Genomic DNA, 23,225 nt, shown 5'->3' on the forward strand with positions numbered 1-23,225 from the left:
TAGCCTCGCCTTGCATCTGTTTCAAAGTAGTATAGAGAAGATCAAGAGATGTGGTCTGGGGCTCATCCTGGTCCACCTGTGGATCAGCTGCCACACCCTCACAATAAAGATGTGACGTTGCCGAATAATCCCAACAGAGTTTCCTATCTTCCCCAGCTTCTGATGGGCTGGGAAGATGCTTTGGTTTGGATTTTGTCCTTTTTTTGGATAGAGCCCTATGAGTAGCAGGTGCCTTCTGGATTGAAGAGCTAACTGTAGAGTCTAAATCAGAGCTAGTATCCAGACTTCCCTCGCTTGATATTAAGGAGTCAGAGTCGTCATTTAATGAGAAAAAACATTCATCATCCGGGGTGCCAGGGATTCCTCTATTAAGTGATACCTTAGCCTGTCCCATAGGCCCCTTGCCCCCAATCAACACTGATGCTTCCTTTAATGACCCTACTTCCCTCCCGTCAATATCAGTAGGTTGAGTGAATATAATATCGCCATTAGGACATGCCATACTATAAGTCAACTTCAGACCTCCAGGGAGCTCACCTTCTACCTTACTCTGTAGTTTCTGCGCTTCAGCTCTCAATCCCGCAGGAACTATGACCGAGATATCCTGGGTCTCAGAGGCTGCCTGCGATATATCATTTTGTTGCTCAGCAGCAGTACCTTCAGCGACCACTGGTGGAGCTCTATCTCCTGCTTCGGCTTGTTTCACAGCCGTCTCTATCGTTTTCCCAGAGAAGGACTCCTGCAGGGTGGGCTGTCGAAGCTCCTGTCTTGGCTCCTTGGGGGTTTTGAAGATTTTAAGCCTACTCCCGTCGATACCAGGTTTCGCCGCCGCCACCGACGCTGCTGATTGGTGAGTACAGCCGCCGGGACCTTTACCGGTACCTGTAGATGCACCGCTAATTACATAGCCTCGCGCATCTTCCGTTTTCTTAGAACCTCTCCGCGGCAGCGCAGCTCGCTGTAACCCGGGGGGCCGATGGATCCCTCGGGTGGTCCTTTCCGCCGTCACAATCAAGCGGCTCCTTCTGGCCCCCGTCATCCTTCAGTTGCTTGGTTGGCCTGGGCGCCATGTCCAGCTCACCTCCAAGCCTCCAAAGCCGCCGCAGCTGCCGGTAAAACAAACCGGAGTAAAAGTTTCGAAAATTTTGAAAAGCAGCGGACAGCTGGGACACCCACGATTCCCGGGACAGTACAGTCAGATAGTTTGCTTGAAGGGGCATCCCCACGCCCTCTCTAAATCGGCATACTCTGGGACCGGGGAGGAGGGAGAGAAACCGCGACCTCACGCTGCAATCAGTCAGCAGCCATCTTGCCCCCCGCATTTCAACTTCTAATGTTATCTCCCATTCTACGATATCCAAATCCCCACCCTCACTTTCGACCCTTCCTCCTCCTGACATCTCAACAGCATACACAATCACCCAACCTCACCCTCAATCTCCTCCTGACATCTCAACAGCATGGACAGTCACCCAATCTCACTCGCTCCCTAATGACTTCTCTCCGCCTACCACTAATGCCACCTCTAACCTCGCTTCTACCTCCCAGCACCCTCACCTGGAATTTCCGAATGTTCGCCCGGCGGCACCTATTTCACCCTCTCTAAGCCACCTGTCTCACTTTATCCAGGATGCTATCTCTCCTCACCCCCCTCTCGCCCCCTTACCATCTCAGATCACTTATCCTGATTCTCTGAGTGCCCTTGACCCCACCACGGCCATCCCTTTGTCCAACAACCTGAGCACCCCTCTCTCCACCCCTCCTGTCTTCCAACCCTGCCCACATTTCAGACTTCCCTACACTGTCAACACGGAACACACCCTTTCCCCTCCTACCTTCTTACCAACCTCCCCTATCTCTCCTTCAACCCAGACACTATATATATCATTGAACGCTACCTCTTAACCCTGACTTCTGAACTCGCACAACTCAAAAAATATTTCAATTCCCTCTCCTCCTTGAACCTCCCCAATCATTATAATTCCACTGGTCATCGCCTACAAAACACCTCTAACCCTCAACATTGGAGAACTACTCCCCTCTACAACAGTATACATAGGCCCCCTGTGCCTCGAGCCATCTCTCCTCCTCTGACACTCTCGACCTATGTAACTCATACCTCCCCTACCCTCCTATTATCGACCCTCCCATCCCCCACTCAACCATTCCCATTATCCTGGGGACTCGCAGAATCCCATCTTCCCCGTCTCACCCAGACCCCCTCTGCAATTTACCACCATCCTCGTAGGCTCTCACTCTAAGAACAACCCTAAACCCCTCGCCTGCTTGCTGGTTAACTGCCGATCGGCTGTCCGACACGCGACTGAAATAGCTGAAACCATCCTTAGCGAATCCATTGACATCGCCTTCCTTACTGAAACTTGGCTCAAGGACAATTCTACATCTATGCTTGACTTACTCCCCCCCCCCCCCCCCCCCCCCCGGTTAGTCCATCCTCAGAAAAGACAGACTTGACAGAATTGGAGGCAGACTAGATATAATCTTTAAAAATTAACTACAACTTTCTCTTGTTAAGAACTCTGACCATACCACCTTTGAATACCTCGGATCTGAACTTAAAGCTCAAGGCTCTCCACCAATTCGTCTCCATAATATCTACCATCCTCCTGGTGATCCTCTTCCCTTCGCTGAAGAACTATCCAACCTTCTCACCCAATCCTTACTTTCTAACTACAAAATCCTCTTCCTTGGAGATTTTAACCTCCACTGGAATGATACTGAGGACTCAACTGTCAACCTCCTGTCTAATCTTCTTGAGATTAGTGACCTTAAGCAACTGTGCCACTCTCCAACACACACCAAAGGGGCCACTCTTGACGCTATCATCACTAGCAATGACTCCATTTCCAACATTATCCCCATTGACTGGTCCGACCATCACTTCATTCTCTTTACAATTGCAACCACTGCCCCCCCCCCCCTAAGAACACCAAGCACAGGAAACTGACTAGAAACCTTAATCTTATCACCCCAGGCAAACTGGAATCTAAACTCCAAGCTCAACGGCTGCTCACTCCTCTCTCCCAAAATGCAAACAACCTCACTGAACATTTTAATAAGTCTGTCAAAGAGGTCTTAGACCAAATTGCCCCACCCAAACTAAAAACCCAAAGGAACATCCCTTCCAAATCTTGGTTCAACGCAGAGCTCAACAACGAAAGACGCTCTCATAGACTGGCCAAAAGAACTTGGAGGTAACACCCATCCCCCTCCCATCTTGACCTCCTCAGATCCGCTAGATCCAACTACAAGAAACACATTCTCAATGAAAAGGCTTCCTTCTTCTGTGCACAACTCGATCGGGCCAAAAATAGACCCAGAGCTGTAAAAAGCCAAACATCCTCTCCCCCCAAAAATTGACGGCCTCAATTGAGAGATGCGAAGAAATTGCAAAATTCTTCGCTGAAAAGATCACCAAAATGTATCAATCCTTCCTCTTAACTCCGCTCCCACCCAACCCCCCATTTTCCTATGACTGCTCTCCTAAATCTCTCTCCCTATCATATCTACCCCCGACTCTTCACACCACCCTCTCATGACATCCCCTTCTGAATCCAACCTCACCAACCCCCGGCAAAAAAAAATGCATCCTGGCATAATTTCCACCCCGTTTCCAAACATGAAGTCTTTACATTATTGCTAAACTAAAACCGTCTTCTCATACTAAAGACCCGCTCCCTTCTAACTTGGTCCAAGACCTAAAGCACATCATTGCCCCATACTGGACTACCATCATTAACTCCTCCCTGAACACGGGGTGTGTCCCTTTCTCCCTTCAACTTGGACAAATCACCCCCATTCTCAAAAATCCCAATGCCGATCCTAACAACCCAAATAATCTCCACCCTAGCTCTAACCTCCCCCTTCTCTCCAAAGTCCTCAAAAAATGCGCCCTGCTCCAATTGGATATACACATCGACACTATCAACCTTCTGGACTCCTTGCAATCAGGCTTCAGAAAAGGCTGCAGTACAGAATCTGCCTTGCTTAATATACTTGATGACATTTACCACTGCCTCGACAAGGGCGAGTTATGCCTAGTCATTCTACTCGACCTCTCTGCTGCATTTGATACAGTTAACCACTCAGCCTTACTTAACACACTCAAAGTTCGCTTTGGACTCAATGGTGCTGTCCTCACATGGTTCACCTCCTTTCTCCAACACAGAACTCAACAAATCAAAATCTATGACTGCCTTTCTAACCCTACACCTGTCTCCCTTGGTGTCCCAAAGGATTTATTCTCTCACCCTCTCTCTTTAACCTCTTCATGGAACCCCTCACCCTCATTCTAAAACAAGCTGGAATCAATTACCACCTCTATACCGATGACACTCAACTTTACTATAAGATTAAAACCCACTCTGATATTATGCACTTCAATGACACCCTGACTAAGATCCAATCCTGGTTCCACCACAATCATCTCAAACTCATCCCTAAAAAAACCGAAATAATTCTCGTCTCTCCTAAAAAAAAACGCTCCCCATCCTATCCTAGATATCCGACCTTAATGCTCTCAACTGCTCGCTCACTGTATCCACCTCAGTAAAATCTCTCGGTATCTCCATTACCAATAGCCTAACTCCTTTCTCCCACATAATAAATTTGGCTAAAGGAGCACTCTTTACTCTCAGTCATCTCAAGAAAATTAAACCCTTCATTCCTGCTGAGGACTTCAAATCGGTGGTCCAATCTTTGGTCCTCTCAAGAATCGACTATGGTAATGCTATTCTCTCTGGAACACCTGAAGTACTCCTAGCACCACTCAAATCTGTGCTCAACCTAGCTGCTAGGCTCATCCGACTACAAACGTTTTGACCACATCTCCCCTTCCCTTAAAGCCCTCAAATGGCTGCCTGTCGAAGGCAGAACCTCCTACAAAATTGCATGCATCACTAACAAAGCTCTCCATCAAAATATTCTGCCGTACCTCTCTGATAAGCTCCACAAAGCGGGCTGCTCGAGACCTATGAGGAGCACCAACGCTCTCGTTCTACTCCCTCCTCTGCTAAATAAAAAATCCACGCAATCTCACTCCTTCTCCGGAACCGCTCCAACCATCTGGAATACCCTCCCTTAAGACCTGCGTTGTAACCCCTCCTCCTTCAGCTTCAAAAAAGAACTAATCCTTTGCCTCGGACGCTGACCCCTATTCTGCTTTCCCCTGTCAGGTTCCCCTCCACTACAATCCTGTCTCTCACCTCTCCACTCCTCCTCTTTACCTAGCTCCCTTAAGCTTCTCTCCCACTTCCCCCCTATTTCCCGTCCCGGCCTCCAACTACTCTTCCCAGGTCTACTCCTTCCCATCCCCATTCAGAGTCTCCCTCCACCCAATCCTCTTCCCCTTCCTCTATCTATTCCTCTCCCCCCTACCCTAGCTTTATTACTCATTACCCGCAAAAGCTGTATGTAATCTTTATGTAAACATTCCTTGCCATTTCAATTTGTGCTTTTTGTCCTTATGGTTCTGAATGCTATATCTTTGAGCAAATGTTTTATCTCGGTCCCTCTTCAAACTCCTGTAAAGTGCTCTGAAACCCCTGGGTCTAGCCAGCGCTATATAAAACCTTGTAAATAAATAAATAAATAACATTGGGGATTCATTATTACATTTAATAAGCTGTAATTTCTAAGAGGGAGCAGGTAGCTATGTCCTGTTTGGTACCTATGAAATTGTAACGATAAACCCTCTTTAAAGGTAAAGGTGGATATTTTATTACAATTTTGAAAATGCCACTTTTTGAAAGTTGGCATTTTTCTGTCATTAGCCCTTAGTGCCTGCAGCCTGTCTTTGTCTTAGGTCATATGACTGGGTGTCGCTAACAGACTTTGTGAATTCCTACCAGACAGTCACACATAGAGGGAGTATGTGTGCCTCAATGGGCCATCTGCGGGCAGGATGGGGGTGGAGCTGAGCACAGTCCCACTTACAGCTGAATAGCCTGTTCTCTGCCTTCACACAAAGGGCCTAACAACCATGCATTGTCACTGCAGCCAGTGTGGAGCCAGGGCAGGGGAGTCAGAAAATTCCATGCACTTCAAAGAACCTTTCTAAAAGCTTATACCACCTTTCAGAAGACAGCCACCAGGATATAAAAAGAGGGCCTTAAGACCTACTGAGACCTGCAGAAGGACTCTCCGAGGTCTGCCTGCTGCTGTGACCATCTGTGCACTCTGCCAGACTGCTACTGTACCTTAAAGGACTGCTTTGCTGCCCGGAGCCTGCCTTGAACCCTCAGAGGCCTGCTGTTGAGCCCTACAGCTTCACCTGTGCCCAGGACTACCAGAAGTGAATTCAAGGGCTAGTTTGATGGCCTCTGTTCAGAGTCACAGGGACATAAAAGGCTCCCAGCAGTTGAACTCTCACATGGACCTAGCCTGAGTCCTGAACCCCCAAGAGGTGTCCCATCGGTCCTGTACCCTTGGTTGTGGTGCTAAAGGTGCCCAAATGGGTAATTTCGCAAACTGTGGACCTAGACACATTTTGTCCCAAAAGTGCTCTGAGAACCAGGAGAAGACCAGGAACAACTTGCTCACCTAGTTGCCCGAGGTGCATCACCGGTTGGATTGACTTAGCAGCTTCTCCAGCTACATTTTTCTCAGCAGAAGCAAATCCTTTTCAGCAATCCTTCACCTAAGGGGTATCCGACCTCGTGGAACTGTCTTCGGCTACATCCCTCTACCTCGTCCCGCTGGAGATTTTCGACTTCCATTTCAGCGACTAAGTCCGAACGTAGAAATCTTCATGGAGGCTTCAACCCAACGCCATTCGCAGACAAAGCTCCATCCGCTGACTCTTCCTGCAGCCATGCCCGCTATACTTTACCTTCTCAGAACATTTTCTTCAAGAATTTTTCTAAGTCCGGAGGTAAGCGCTGACTGGACCTAATCCACTTCTTGTTTCCGAACCGCGCTCCATCACAACTTTGACTTTGACGCGGTCTTATGTGACTAGATGTCCACAGTTGGTGCTTTGTACTTTTAGGCCACAGCTTTCTAAACTTTTCATGTTGGTGACACACCTTTTAGACAATCTTCATCTTGCCGCACGGTAATGCGAGCGAGCACAGCGAGCGAGCCCGAACCACCTAAGGGGTGTTTAGGGGGGCTCTCCCCTGAGAAAAATTTGAAAAAATAGTGGGCAAATGGTGCATTTTCAAGCAAATTTGAGAAAACAGGAAGGTTAATAAAGCAATTGTGAATCTGTTCTAACAAAGACAGTGACTGGCAAAACTGGGTGTAAGCAATGTTAGGTTTGTGCCTGAAACAAGAATATAATCATGCACACATTGACACATGCCCCAGTGATTTATGGCACAAAAAGGGAAGGTGAACGCACTGTCAACCCTTCCAACCATGCACAATGTCCGCCTGCTGCCTTGCTGAATATGAGTTTTACAAAAATCCGTTCAGGAAGGGTGAATTGTGAGTGGTAAAACAATTGTGCAACTTATCAGCCGGTCTCTGCGCATTGAACTCAAGTGGGACCGCTTTCCTCAGCGCAGCGCGCCAAAGGGCACATCATCCTTACTTCACTGTGTCTTACTATCCATCTCTCTCTCTCTCCCTCTCTCTTTCTCTCCCTTTCTGTTCCTCCTCTCTCTTTCTCTCTCTCTGTCTCTTTCCCTTCCTCTCTCTTTCTCCATCCTTCAGTCTCTCTCCCTCTTTCCCCACCACTCTCTCCCTCTCTTTCTCTCCCTCACTCTCTCTCCCTTTCTCCTCTCTCTCTCCATCTTTCTCTCTCTCTCTCCATCTTCAGTCTCTCTCCCTCTCTCCCCTCTCCATCCCTCCTCTCTCTCTTTCTCTCTCTCCACCCTTCAGTCTCTGTCTCTCCCTCTCTCTCTCTCTGGCTCTCTTTCAGTATCTCTCTCACCCTCTCTCCATCCTTCAGTATCTCTCTCTCCTCCTTTCTCTCTCTCTCTCTCTCTTTCTCTCTCTTCCTATCTCTCTCTCTGTCTCCATCCTTCAGTCTTTCTCCCTCTCTCCCTCCTCTCTATCCCTCCTCTCTATTCCTCCACTCTCTCTCTCTCTCTCTCTCTCTTTATCTCTCTCTCTCTCCCCCTCTTTATCTCTCTCTCTCCATCTTCTCTCTCGCTCTCTCTCTCTGTGTTTCTCTCCCTCGGTATCTCTCTCGCCCTCTCTCTCCATCCTACAGTATCTCTCTCTCCTTCTCTCTCTCTCTCTCTCTCTCTCTGTCTCTCCCCTCTCTCTTGCTCGCTCTCTCCCTCTCTCTCTCTCCCTCGATCTCTCACCCCCCCCATATCTCTGTGGCACCCTTTCGTCATTACTCTTCCCTCAGGAACTTCTCGCGAGAGCCGCCTCTGGAAAAGCATTGCATCTGCTGGTTGTGCATTACAAGGAGCCGTTGGTTGTGATATAATTATTAAGTGCAACTACTGAGAAATAAATTCAACAAAATAGACAGAAATACAATTATATGTAACGTTTCGTAAATAAATGCGGAGGTCATAAGTTAAAAAACCCAGAGAGCTGAGGATGGACAGAGTCCCCGCCTCTCTGCTAACGCCTGAGTTTTCTAAGTAATAAAATGCAGCGTCTTGAGCCAACGCGCCAAGCAGAGACTCCTTCGGATACTGCTCGGAAGCTGCCACTGCCAGGTGTCCGACAAGGAGAAGGAATCCTGTTAGCAGCAGCCATTGCCCCCGGCTGGCTGAGGCTGGGGCTTGGCAGGCGAGACTGGTGCCTGCTGGACCCAGGATGGAGGCGCTACAGAGCATGTTAACAGCAGCAGAAACCTCCCCCCCCCCAGCATCATACAACTCAAACTCCCAGAATGCATATGATTTTGGAACTAAACAAGAACGATCGCCTGGGGCCAAAAACAGAGTTTTAAAAGTTCGAAAATGTATCTGGGGAGCACATCACTGCACGCTTCTCCTTCCTCCGCCTATGCTGTACTGCATCACTGAATGCAAGAGCATTCGCCCTAATCTGGCCGCAGACGTCATCGTCGCACGACACACCCACAGATAGGAGGCGACACAGTACCGTGTTGCAACACACACTTTGGAAAGCTCTGTTTTAGGCACTAGTTTTTACTAAAAACATAAAAAAATCAATAACTCCGGTTCTACTGATTGAATTGTTTTTAATTTGGTGTCAAATAATTTATGAAAATGTACTCTTTGTTTCTAAATTGGTTGGGATATTTTCGTGATTTCATTTTATTGCTGTGTGTGTGTTGCATAAATACTTTACACATTAGCTCTAAGTTAACCCGAACTGCATTTGGTGCTAAGTTACCCACGGTTAAGCACATGTTAATTTAGTGACTTTTTGTGGTTCATCCTGCAAGGGATTGTGGCTGTTGCTTGACCAGGGCTCACACCCCAGCCAATTTACAACCCAATTTCTCACAGATACAATTAATTTAGGACAGTACTGAATGATGTGCATATGACCTGGAGAAGTGACTCATTCATTGCAACATGAAGTACACTTCCATACCGCTACCTCTTTACCTCTCAAATTTACTCTTAAATAGCCAAAATATTTAATCTGAACCTTACCAAAAGGCTTCTGTTTGATCAAGCCCCCTAATGTCACTCTGGTACTTCAACATATTCCACTAATTGTTTTTCTAAGTCCACAGCGCAGGGGTCTAACCTCGCCCCAACCAAATTCAATCCACTCCAAAACTCTGCTTATGAATTCACCCCCTCACAACAGCAGTGTCCATCTGCATGTGTTGTTTTCCTTAGAAACGCACATGGAGGCTAATGAGAGACATTAGCCCTTTGTCTAAAAAACTCCATTTTAAAATAGAGTAAAGTCTTGATTATGGTGACCAGACGTCCCGGATTTACCAGGACTGTCCCGGTGCGTTAGCAGTTGTTTCAAGAAAGCAATTCAATTAATAGGCAAGCTGCTGGGTTTAAAAATTGCATTCTATGTATGTTCTTACTGCCTGTTCTATAATTCTCTGCTGAGGAGCGCTTTAATTCTGTGCACTTGCTTGTAGTAAAATTGTAGTCCCTTTTCTATTTTAGTGAAATGTCCCGGTTTTTGGCTTTGAAATTCTGATCACACTAGTCTCGAGTAATGACAGAGTTTCTGGTGACTCTAGGTTTTCTGAGACAGAGCAAGCAACATGGCAGTCGTATTTTCATCAAACCATGAGCCTCTCAACTAGCGATGTAAAAAAACTCCATTGTTCTTGTGCAGTGACTGAAAGCAATCTTGTTTCCTTTATTGGTTTCAATACAGCTTTTTTGCAACAGTTCAATATGCTGTGCTGCTGACAATAGCATTTTCACAGTAACCAATACTTTTCAATGCTTGTAGAACTTTGGGCCAGATGTATCAAAGGGTTTTACCCTTTCTGTGCCCATGGGAAAACATTGCGCACATATGGCACTTTGTAATTGGCTGGGATGAAATGTGACTGGGCTTGTAAAAATGGTGTCCCGTATGCATGTAAAAGTCTACTTCACCCGCATTGTTCTGCTAATGTTGGATATGATACAACAGCGATATCGAGTGGCCAGTTCCCATCTTGTATTCGGCTAGCCAAAGAGCAGGTCAGTTTGACTTCTTGGCCATCATATAGTCATGGTTGTGGGTGGGAGGAGAACCCGGTCCTAGCAGAGACTTGCAGTCTGAGAACTGGGCTTGTTTTCTTTTCTACCAAAGTGTTATTGGGTTAAAAACCAGTACTAGCTGAAGGGATGGCAGGGCCAATTCTAGGGTAAGTCAATACTGGGTGGCTGCCCAGGGCACCATCAGCAAGGGGTCCCAGATACTCACTCAGGCTGGAACTGTATCTCCATTACCATGTATGATACAATGGCAACATGTTATTTCTGTGAGGGCAACATCTTGCACTTGTCCCTGTACCTATTTAAAGGGGCCATCCAGTAAATAACGTCCCAATAGTTCTCAAACCCCACTCGGACATCATCAAAGGAACACTCTAGAATGCCTGTTGTTAGTGACAATAACAGTACATTCTTTCAGGTTCTGTTTTTAGTTAATTAACTCATAGATGTCACTCTGCTTCTCACCAGCGTTGTTGAATCAGTTGGCACTAGACCAAGGGCAGAAATGTCTGTGTTTGTCGACTCGAATTACACAATTCCAGAGTCTGGGGCTTTGCCGCTGGGTAAGAAGGTGTACGTGAAGGTGCAGCTGGTGAGCCCCAATGAAGAAGGCATAGTGCTGCTGCTGGAGAACTGCTATGCCACTGCAACTGCTTCTGCGGATGATGCAAACAGAGTATCACTTCTCCAGAGTGGGTAAGTGGGAAGGGGTGGGTAAGTGGGGTGGGCAGAACATGTGGGGTATCTCTCTGTGACAGTCTCAACGTATATTGTTTGTATTTGTACAAAAGCCAAAAGTGCGAAAGCCTGTATAATTAACCATGATGCAAATAGGAACAGATCAATTCTGGCATCTGTGGAAACTGTACATGTAACTGCCTTCTCGTAGGTATGTTGAGCTAAGTCCTCTGCCCGTATAGCCATGGACCGTCCAGTTTAATGCATCCGCAGCAACAATTACTGGATGCCTAGAAAGGACTTTACTGCTTTGTCCAGAAGTCTACCAAAAAATGGGGGACCCTGTATTCCCAAGAACAAGGGTATAGAGTACATATATATAAATGTGAGTGTCTAGGAATTATTCGAAACAATGTTTCTGACGATAATTCAACATAAACGCAAAAATGAAGGACAAATATCCACATAAATGAAGATGGTAAATGTATATTTCAACACGCAAAAATAAGGTAGTAGACTGATCATCCAACGTAATCAAAAGTAGGTGCTCCAAATGACGGCGCAGTGCAAGTGCAGTACAGTGAGTTATAGAACATGACAAACATGTCATAACACAAAATTAATATTTACAATATATACTTTGGGTCTCCATCCATAGGATGCATGAATATATCTATAACAAATCCAATGATATGGGCATTGGAGTTTGGAAATTCGACAATTAAAGATATGGGTAGACTTTAGCAAGTCGACGTTTCGACCTGCTCATGAAGAAACACATGGGGTCGTCTTCAGGACAATGGACTGGTAGCAACCTAGCCTCAACACCCTGGATCTTAATAACCTTAATAACACACTGAATGTGTATGAAAATCAGAATTAGAAGAGGAACACATAGTCGTGTTTGTTCACAGGCTCATTCACAGGGAGCTTAGATTCATCGTTCCTCTTATAAAAAGCATTTGATTCACTGGAAGGGCCCTTTATATTTGCGACGCTCAAGGGAATGAGATTTGGCGAGGAAATTATGAAGTGAAACTACATGCGGGCTCCATGCCTCGAGCCCACTTTCAAATATGGTGCTTGTTACCATTCATTGGCATTTCTAGGGGTACCAGACGGGGTTGTCCATTATCCCCTTTGGTATTTGCTATTGTACTTGTACCCAGGCTTGTGTGTTACAAGAACTACTTTCAGATAGATGGCGTAAGAATGGGTAATAGATGATACATAGTTTTCCTTTACACAGATAACATATTATTATATGTGAGGTACACTGCATACAGCCTTTCTCCTATTGTTAGAGAGTTTATAGGCTAAGGCAATATATCTATAGTCCAGATCAACTGAAGCAAGTCAGAGGCATTTCCTCTGATGTGGTGTATCACCAGGCTGGATCTAGAATACCCCAATGAAATGGTGAGCAAGTTTAGTTAAATATAAAGGGATGAATATGCATCAAGGATTAGATGTTATCTTGCTGGACATTATGTCCCGGCTGATGTCTAAATTACAGGAATCCATTGAGAGATGGATTTCCATACCTCTCAATGGCGGTCAAGACGACCCCCATTAAAATGATTGTCCTCCTAAGAATGCAGTACCTATTTGTAAATATCCCTATTACATTTAACATATCCCCTTTCCAAACTCTTCGTACTTTACTGATAAAATGGCATTGACTAGTAAACAACCCCGATTAAGTATGGATGTAATGACACTCCTGTTCAGTGAAGGAGGGTTCTTGACACCAGATATGGAGCCGTACTTCCCGACGTCACACGTATATTTTGTGCAATTCTTGGTACACTTGGTGCCTTATGTAATAATTGAGTCAGAAATTGTACTCCTGCTGACTACACCTATTGGTCATGTAAATATGATGCATTGTGTGGGCATGGTATCAGTTGGCATCAAGCACCGGATCCAAACAACTATATGCAGCGGAGATACTTCAGGCAAAGAATGCTAGATTGTTGGTCACGTCGGAACATAAGGTGTTGTTACAGCAGATAAGACTGATGTTGACAAAGGTAGGTGGGGCTTTACTTCAGTTCTACCTTTATGACACTTTGCTGTTTAAGAAATTAGGTTGTGTATTCCCCGCTAGATATCTTCTTTACTTTCAGTTCTGCTAGGCTATGCAAAGCTGTTAACTGGGCTTAACCGTGAACCCATGGAGCTTGGGGTTCTCTCATAGATCATTGTGACCTCCTCACTTTGGAGGATGATATCCCATAGTGGGCCTATAGCTGACTGATGGCTAGTTCAGAGGATGATGACAGACAACACTGGGACATAGATATAGGTACTCTATTAACTGATGAGTAATGACCACATAGACATATGAGCCACACTCTTATCAAGTACATCGTCCCCTAGAGACTTTGGGGGTCCCTCCAAAGGATATCAGCTGAGGAAGCTGGGGGATTTATCAAGAAAATAAAAAATGGGACAAGAGCCTGGAGATCCATGGGACTCAAACTGACTAATGGCGTACGATGCTATATGGAAGCAGATATACCTTGCTTAATAAAGTCACCGTGGCATGAGAAGCTGTTGTTCGACAGCGAAGGACACGGTTTGCAAGATAAAGAATCAGTATGATAATATCATAGATAATATATCTATAAATTAATGTTGTGCCGCTTGAGTGTTGATGATTGCCCAGGTAGCTGAATATTGGTGAGATACTATGTAATATTGAGGCATGGTTGTAGATTAAACATTTGCTCACCAAGAATACCTCTAGGTCTCACTGGTCACAAAAGTGCAGTTGTAATACCTCAGATGTTACCTGTAGAGTTCTTGTGAAAACTTGAAGGAAGTTACAAATAAATTCATAATTTGTGAGGACCCGGTCAAACTAATATTTTCCTAAAGAAGATTACCTGTAGAGGGAAGGATGTTGGTTGGACCAAGTGGGGCGAGAGGAACAGACTAGTCTGAAGATATCAGGAGTATGCTGTGGGACAAAGCAGGGCTTTCACAAGGATGTGGCATTCTGTCACTGGCCTGCCCTCTTCAGGGCCCTGCTCTGCTTCTTTAAAAGTTATTTAATCATTTTTAAATAAAGGAAAGCTTTCTATCTTTATTAATAAAGAGGCAGCATCTGTGGAGTGTATTTTTTGTGTGCACTACTAAACAGGTGCATCTGGCACCTGGGCAAATTGAAGAAACATCTGGAGGGCACACATTAAGTTTTGCCCCGGGCATCCCATAATATTCTGACAATCCTGAGAGAATGTAGGGGAAGAGGAAAGGTTTTAATGGGTGTTGTGAAGAAATGTAAGCTTGCTGAATTTGGACATGGTAGATTTTGATTCAGGTTGCGGGTGTAGCTGGCCAACTTTTACACAGTTTTGACGATACAGAACAGAATGTAAACAACGGCACTCACCATGTTATCTCTTCTCTCATAGCACCTCTGTCCCAGGACCTTTTTCCGCCAAAGTTGTCCAGAACGGAGATTCAGATCAAGGAAAATTTACTTTCAAAATGTTTAAATTCAGGCAACAGCCAAGTGACCTCTACCTGCACTGTGACGTCCATGTTTGTGTGCAGAGCAGTGGAGCCTGCCACCAAGAGGTGAGTGCAAGCAGCGGCAGCTCTTCCGCTAAGGCAGAGGAGCTTCGCCCACCGCTCTCAGAGCAGTGCAACAAGGAAAAATAAAATGATAACACATTTGGTTGGGGCGGGGCTGGACTGCAGGAGGAGGAGTGTTATGGTTTCTACTAAGCGCCAATGACGGTTTGACCGGCAGACTTGGGCCGGCCAAACCATCATGTGCACCTAGCATTTCTCCACCAGGCTATGTTGCACAGCTGGGTGGAGAAATGTCCCAAGGCTCTCAGGCACTGCCTGAGTGGTGGCCAAACAGGCCGCTCAGACTAATCACGACCGCTGCTATCATACTTGTAACAGCAGCGCCCTGATTGGCTTAGGGGAGCCTGGAAGCTTCCTGCTTCCGAGAGTCAGGAGGAAGAGAAGAGGATGGAGGAGAGGCAGCGGCTGTAACCAGATAAGTGATTTCTTTAACCTCCCTACATCCCTGCTTCACCACCCCCATTTCTTAGCAGCCACCACTGAGTTTAAGAGCAAAGCAGCGCGTCATTACTACTGCAGTTGAATGTGTTTTTCCAGAATAGCCGGTATTGCGATTTTTTTAAGTGACTGAGTGTGTGGCAGAGTGTATTTGTGTGTACAGAACAGCTGGAGCTCCTTCATTAAAGGAGTGTTTTTATTCTAGCACTCTGCACTGCGACTTGCAGGTGAACATGTGTGAATAGCCAATTCTGGTGCCTCAGTGGACTAATGCATCCACTGCACAAATTTGTGTTTGACTGCATGGTCACAGGTTCAAATCCAGATGGGTCCACTCAGCCTTTCATCTTTCTGGAGACTGAGATGTGTCTGTGAGCAGAAGAGTAGGCACAGCCGCTGGGAGCGAAGTGTGTACAAAGCAGATGTTAAAGTAATGTGAGGGTGTATATGCAGAGTAGCGGTCACAGCTGCTGGAAGGAGAGCGTGTTTGTAGAGCAGTGGAATTCGCCACCAAGAGGTGATGCTGTATGCAGAGCAGTAACAAGTGACACAGGTAAGTGAGTGCATGTGCAGTGACCGTCATTTCCAGTGCACTAGGAGACGAGTGTGTCTGGTACACAATGGTAAGCACGCCACTGAGAGCTGAGTGCGTAAGAAACACAGGGGTAGATTTTCAAAGAAGTCACACAGCGCAGCAGCCAAAAATGCTGCGTTGCATGACAGGGTGGGTGCATGAGAGTGCCAAATCTACGCTGATTTCAGCTGCTGTGCACCAGGCACACACCTTAGTGCTAAGGTGTGTGCCTGAGTCTAGCATAGGTGTTGTACTGGGAGGGTACCCTTCCTGTACAAAATACTATGCCTAGACAAGTTCAGACACTTTTCCCACTTTGTATGTTTGCTGCACAGTGCAGCATGCATGCAAAGTAGGTAAAGAAAGTAGAAATGAAAACATTTCTCCTCTTAACGCCTCCTTTCAGATGGTGTTTCAGATGGTGTTTCAGATGGTGTCAACTTTTGGCGCTAAACCCTGTCTACAATTGTTTGTAGATAGGGTTTTGCATCAAACGGCAGGGGTGGTTGCATGGGAACACCCATGTACCACCCATGTAACACCACCTTGGGGCTAAGTAATGCAAAGCAATTCTTCACGCTGTTTTGCGTTCTATGTAGGGTACTTTCCAATGCAACCCAAGTTTTGCACTGGAAATTGGTAAAAAAACATTTTGTGCTGATTAGCATCACTTTTGTGACACTAACCCAGCGCAAAATGTTTGAAAATCTACCCCACAGATGTCAAAGTACGGGAGTGCACCAGAGAGGGGAAAAGAAAGGGAAGTTGGGAGCAAACATGTAAGAGGCATAGTAGTGAGAATTAGAAAATGTGATGGCTGCTAGACAATGGAGGGCTCTGCAAGTGAGACTGGAAGATTGGGGGTGTCCGTAAGGAGGGTTCTGTAATTCTCTGATGTTCGCCTGTCCTTTCTCCTATACAGAGACGTCGCAGAAGGTCCGCCGATGGGAACATACGTCGAAGTTCTATGATGGTATCCCTAGGACCATTCTCGTGTAAGCTATTACTGTGAATCCTTTCTGGTGCATTATGGGCTATTTAGTGGAGCTGCTGGATGAGTGTCCAGACACTGACTGACCAGGAACTGGCATTACAATCCTCAGTTCACCAGTAAATCAAGGTGGTAGTTACTTATTGTCATACTCACATGAAAGTTATTTACCATGACCTTTCACATATTTTGAAGGAGCTCTTGTTAGGGCAGTTAAAGGATTTTTGCTATGCTAGATGAAGTGATATTTTGCAGCACAAAACCTAAACACCTTTTTTAAGCATCGTGATAAACCCTAGATCCTTAAAAAAGTGAATCCACATTTGCAGCATATTGCTTGAGTCCACTCTGGATCTTCTTTTAATCACAGAAACTTGGATGCTAGATGTTATGTTATAATGTTATGTTATTAATACTTGTAGAGCACACGTTCACCAAAAGATTCTTGGCGCTTATAATGCTGGAGCGATCGAGAGCCTAACTAGAATTTTCTTAATACCACAAGCCTGTTTAAAGAACCAAGTTTTCAGCAAACTACTAAAAGTCCCAAGATCTTGCTCCAAACATTGTGTCTAGTAAAGCATTCCAAGCAGAAATGGCCACTACTGAAAATCTTTGACCTCCTGATCTATGTTTACGAAATGTAGGTATGTATGATAAGACGGTTTGCCTCACTGTATCTCAGGTTGCGGAAGGGTATATTCCTCTTAATTTTCTCTGCCAGAAATATGGGACCGGTACTGTCCAAACATTTGAACACTATAAAGCACACTTTAAAGAAAATTCGTTCCTCCTTTGGAAGCCAATGCAGCTCTCAAAGCAAGGGTGTGCAATGCGAGTACACAGGAGGTAGAAAGTTCTGCCGTGCTGCTTCATTCTGGATCATTTGTAATTTGTGAAAAGGAGTGCGAGTAAGACCAGCATAGACAGAGTTAGCATTGTCGAGTTGAGTTTTTTTTTTTATACAAACTTTATTGAGCCAACAGTCAGAGGACATTACATGATATCAGGTTTTCATGGCAGTTTTCATTTTTGTGTAGCATTGACTCGTCATACTTCCTGGGTAACTAAACATGTTTCAACCTTTGTATCCAACAGTTACACAGCGTAATAATTACAATGCAGTAAATACCATATTCGGAACTCGCCTATAGTAATCAGTAATGTCTGTAAGGGTCCATAACATTTGAGTATACTTTTGTTCCCTAAACTAATTAAAGTAACTACCCCCACCCTCTCCCCTCCCTCTTCCTGGTCTGTTCGTGTGTAGCCGTCTAAATTGCCTCGTATCCTTGAGGACATCATGTAATCCAACCTATACCTCTGGTGTGCTAGGGACTTTTTCCCTATATTTACCCTAATTGTCACTATTGTCGAGTTGAGTTAATAACATGAATTACAAATAATTTCCTTGCTTCAAAGGACAGGAAGGATACAATTTTCCTCATAGTTTTTAGTAGAAAGGAACATTTTAATACCATAGTCCATATCTGGGAATTTATCTTGAGTTTTGTCTCTATCACTACTGCAAGGCCCTTGGCAGCAGGAGCTGGAATAGGTGCTGTACCAAGGTCAATAGGTCAAAATGTATTGCTCTAAATATTGGCCTTATTTATCAGCATGGCTATTTCAGTCTTATCAGTATTTAACTTCAGCTGATTAGCCGCCATCCAGCTAGCAATACATCTCCTCGTGTTTTGGAATTTTTCATATGCTGCAGGGGTATTATCAATGTGAAATAGTAGTTGTGAGCCATCTGCGTGATTATATACGCTGCAACCCGAGATTGTCAGTGCCTCTATTAGCGGTATCGTGTACAGATTAAACAGATGAGGGACTAGGAGGAGCTTTGAGGAACTCCACATTCAAGTCCATTCGAATTTGAGGTGAAATGTCCAAGTTTTACTGACTGTGACTTTCTAAAAAGGATTTAATTCTCTCAAAGGATCTGCCTTGAACTCCTGCCTCAGATACTCAGTCAATCAAAATCCTGTGATCGACCGTATCGAAGGCTGCGGAAAAGTCTAAAAGAACCAGGGCAACATTCCTTCCGTAATCCTTTTACAGTCTTAATGCAACCATTACTGCTGTTATCACAGACTCTGTACTATGAGATGGTCTAAAACCTGCTTGCAGTGGATGAAGGAAGGCAGTTGTCTGTAAATCTCAGCTCAGAGCGAGACCATGATGTGCTTCCAATAGTTTAACTGGAAAAGTAAGTAGTGAAACAGAATGATAGTTTTCCAAATCCATGGGATCATCCCCTTGTTTTTTCAGCGGGGGAATCACTTCTGCATGCAGCAAGGCCTTAGGCACGAGCAGGTGCGGCCAGCACAGGTAAGAGACGTGGGGCGGGGTGTGGTGAAGGGAGTCGACAGACGACGGAATAGGTCAAATGAAATGAAAAAATCAATAAAACCACTTACCTTGCGCTCGCCACATCGCCGAGTCGGCAATGTGGCTAGCGCAAGGTAATTGGTTTTATTAATTTTTTTATTTGATTTTCCCTATCCTGTCGTCTGTTGACTTCCCGTCCCCGCCCCGCCTCACCGCTCTTACCTGTGCTGGCCGCACCTGGAAAGGAGTCCTTGCTGAAGAGATTGATTCTCAATAGTCTTGATTCTATCAATAACAAATAATTTCGTTTGTCACATAAGCCTTGAGAGGCTTTCACTTTAGGGGCTGACTTTTTAGAGGAAAAAAGATCGTCTTAGATTTTGAAGGTTTATTTCTGTTAATTAGTTGCCTCCAGAATTCGATTAGTACAATAGTTAGATTTCACTTGCTGTAGCTCTGCCTTATATTCAATTTGTCCCTCTTTGTATTTTATTCTTCCCAATAGTTACTGCGCCACTGGCATTCAATCTGGCACGGTTTAAGTTTCGCCTCTTCCAGTTCTTTATTAACCCATGAAGCAGACTTTGCTCGTTTGGTTATAAATTGCCATTGCATAAATCTCTCCAGTGCTGCTGTTAGCCAATTTGTATCCTCCCTTTCAGCCTCCGACACTGAATCTCCTAGTATCGGAGTTGTCTGAATAAGCATAGATTCCATATCTTTGATGTTAAATTGCTTCCATTTTCTTTTGTTTGTGAATTCAATGAGCTGGCTGCTTGAGTATTTCAAGATTGGAATAGATGATTCAGTCAAATGATGGTTTGACCAAATACATGGCTGTATGATTATGTCTGTAATCTCTAAATTTAGTGTCCAAACTAAGTCCAGTGCATGGTCTCTGTTATGGGTAGGCATATGACTCTCCATCCATGCTCCACCAAGCCTTTCCCAGTGGATAACTACCACTTCACAGAAATCGGCCAAATCAGAGGCACGGGAGACATCTGGCTGTAGACCAGACAATACCCCGGCTTCTGTGACTACCATAATCGACGCCATTGTGTGAATCCTTACTTTTTGACTGATCACCACCCCGAATTTCACCACTTCATTCCTTCCAAACTTCTATCAAGATACCCGCACAAAGTGATAAATGGCCACCCTGGTAACAGATATCACAATCGATCGCCCTAAACTATTGATCTGAGAAGAGCTCAATACCTGGCTCGGCATATCACATGTCCATCATACCACAGGCCTACTCAATAACCTTTTAACGTGCAATTGCAAATTAGGCATTCCTTAAGCCACACATAATGTGGGCCATACACTCAATGTCCTATTCACCTCAAAGGACATTATCTCAGTCAAAGGAACACTGCCCACCACCTCAATTTAAACCTCTCAAATGTGCCACTATTACCCTAAATGTCCCACTTAATTTCCCTTATCAGATATTGCTAAAGTTTTAAAATAGATTCTTCCCCAAAGGAATTCTCAGGAACATGACCTTTGAATTCACCATTGACTGCCAAACAGTTCCAGCACTCACTTACTGAGGTTTTTTTGACAAAGAGGCCCAGCTAAAAACCTGACAGGCAACCATGACAAAATGTGGAAGGAGTACATTAAAACATATGTGTACAAAAAACTAAAATCTAAATTCTAGAAAGACATTGAAGGAAGACAAAGAACGTAGAGGGAAGACAACTGATACAGAACCTTCAAGGAAATAATTACAAAGGTGAAGCACTCTCAGTACTCCCAACATATTTCAGATGGCCCTACTCAACAAAAGAACTATTCAAAATGATTACCGAATTTCAAAAAACAAATACCAGGCTTATCATTCTCATGAGTTCTGCGGTGAAAAATATCCTCACTATGGTCCTGAGACACCCAGTTGATCTCCTGTCAGAATTAGGTCTTCTGTGAATTATGGGAGGGTTCCTGTCAAGCAAGTTCCCATTTGGTCATGGAGTGTCCTCTGGGCACATGGAAGATTGCATGCTACTGGCCATCCGAAAGTTACAGGCTTTTGATGGTTGTTTTGAGGGGAGTGGACTGTCGCTCCTATATCGAGAAGATGATATACCAAGTAAGACTGTGCCCTGTTAAACATCAGAAGTAAAAAGGTCCATGTTGGCACATAAGGAGCTTGATGTACCATGACTTTCCAAACCAACTCTGTGCATTCTTCATATGAGTTCCAGTGACTTAATTTTTTTAATGCTTGTGGATGTCTATTAATTTGTTTCTGCACTGCCTGAAATAAATAAAAGGAGTTTATAAAAAAAGAAGTATTGACCTATGTCTCAGAAAACCTCAAAATAATCAAAATATTTTTAGGCCTATTTTTAATAAAGACTGCCAGCTCCCAAATAGCCTGAATTCTGAACACAATAAGACACAACCAAAAATTATGCTCCTTCAACCTACTATTCATAAAAGAAACATGTTCTTGTTTGTTATGACTGCTGAATCATCTACTACCCCCACCCACCAAATATATTCAAGCGAATCCTAGCAGCAACCTCAGCTGCCTCACCAGGGAGAGTCATCATAAATGAGTCAATATCATTCGGAGAATTTAGAGTGAAATAAAAATATCCTACATCAAATCATAAAGAAACAGAATTGGGCACCAAGATCCAAGCAGATTTCAAGCCTATATCAAACAGACCAATGTTGGCAATCTACTTGAAAAGACAACCTTCAATCAGATCTCAGATGATATTTAGAACTACAACCTCAAAAAATTGCAAATTGGGATAACCTTTAGGACACAGTAGATTCATGCAGAGTTGCTGCACTTCTTTTTCTTATCAACTTCAGCTTGAAAATTTAAATGACAAGGGAACACAGGGGTGTGGCTCTAAAATAGATTCAGTCCTCCCTCACTGAGAGAGCATAACTCGTATACTGTCTCTTTGCCTGTCAGCTGTATACTTGCAAAAGTTAGATGTTCCCGGAGGCCCAATGAGTGCCCCCTTTCTCTTCAACATATACGTATCCCCATCACTTGAACTTATCAGTTGTTTTAAGATACACTGCAACAGCTACTTAGATGGCACACAGATTATTCTTAAACTGGACAATCCATCTACTTTTGGTACATCAAGGCTTACAAAATGCCTTGCAGGCAGGTGACAGATGAATTTGAACAAAAGCTGAAACTACGTCCCGCCAAAAACTAGTAAGTGGTGGTTCTTTCTGGGTACAAACCTACAAACTGTTCAATACATTACCCAAGAAACTAAGGCCAATCGACAGCAGCTAGAATTCAGAAAAGAAATAAACATTTGTCTGTTCCCTTAAACTGGACTCAATTTCCTGAAGGTCTTCTATGATGTCACGCTCCAGGTCCCTGTGATTAAGGCCACAGCACAGCCAAACGGTGGTGAAGTTACTGATACATAACTCACCAATTGAAAAGCACATTGCGCTTTGTAAGGGGAATGAAAAGTGCTACATAAATGCCAAGGCAAAACAGTAAAACAACAGTTTTTTCTGCTTGTATAGACAATCTGCCCCCCTTACTGCTGGTGCCTACCTATAGGATGGAAGGGAGCAGTGATGAAGTCTATATTTAAGAAGGATGACCCCACATTACAAAACATTTATTGTTTAATGAGTCTTCTTGATATGACAGCCAAAGCTGATTCCAAGATACATTTAAAAAGTTGAAAACAGCGGGTTGAGGTAAAAAGAACTACTTATGGGAGAACGGGGGGTTTACGAAAAGGCATTTGAAATATTGACCACTGTTTTAGTTTATGGGCCGTGGCAAAAAAAGCAATTGAGCCGAGGGGAAATTGCTTCAGTTGCCTTGTAGACTTCAGAGCTACATTTGACAGAGCAGGCTGGGATATATTATGGAATAAATTGATTGGAATGGCTATCCCACCGGGCCTCTTAGCAATCTGAGAGAACTGCATCACAGTAACTTGTCAAAAGTTAAAATCGATCAAGAAGGTGTTTTTGATCAGAAAAAGATCCTAATAAATGACAGACTTTG

The 23,225-nt window shown here is 44.4% G+C and overlaps 1 protein-coding gene across 3 annotated transcripts in view; it reads left to right on the top strand.

Moving 5' to 3' along the window:
• LOC146857227 (uromodulin-like) overlaps positions 1–23,225 on the top strand; it is a 110,983-nt gene that overhangs the window by 76,815 nt on the left and 10,943 nt on the right. For 2 of the 3 annotated variants that reach the window (XM_085647714.1, XM_085647715.1), the window contains exons 5-7: positions 11,052–11,279; positions 14,684–14,849; positions 16,802–16,874. In XM_085647714.1, the coding sequence (XP_085503840.1) occupies positions 11,052–11,279; positions 14,684–14,849; positions 16,802–16,874 (467 nt within the window). The remainder of the gene's footprint in view (positions 1–11,051; positions 11,280–14,683; positions 14,850–16,801; positions 16,875–23,225) is intronic. The other variant, XM_085647716.1, reaches the window with a different exon arrangement.

The sequence above is a fragment of the Triturus cristatus genome, chromosome 3_2 (genome assembly GCF_964204655.1).
Source record: "Triturus cristatus chromosome 3_2, aTriCri1.1, whole genome shotgun sequence".
NCBI classification, from domain to species: Eukaryota; Metazoa; Chordata; class Amphibia; order Caudata; family Salamandridae; genus Triturus; species Triturus cristatus.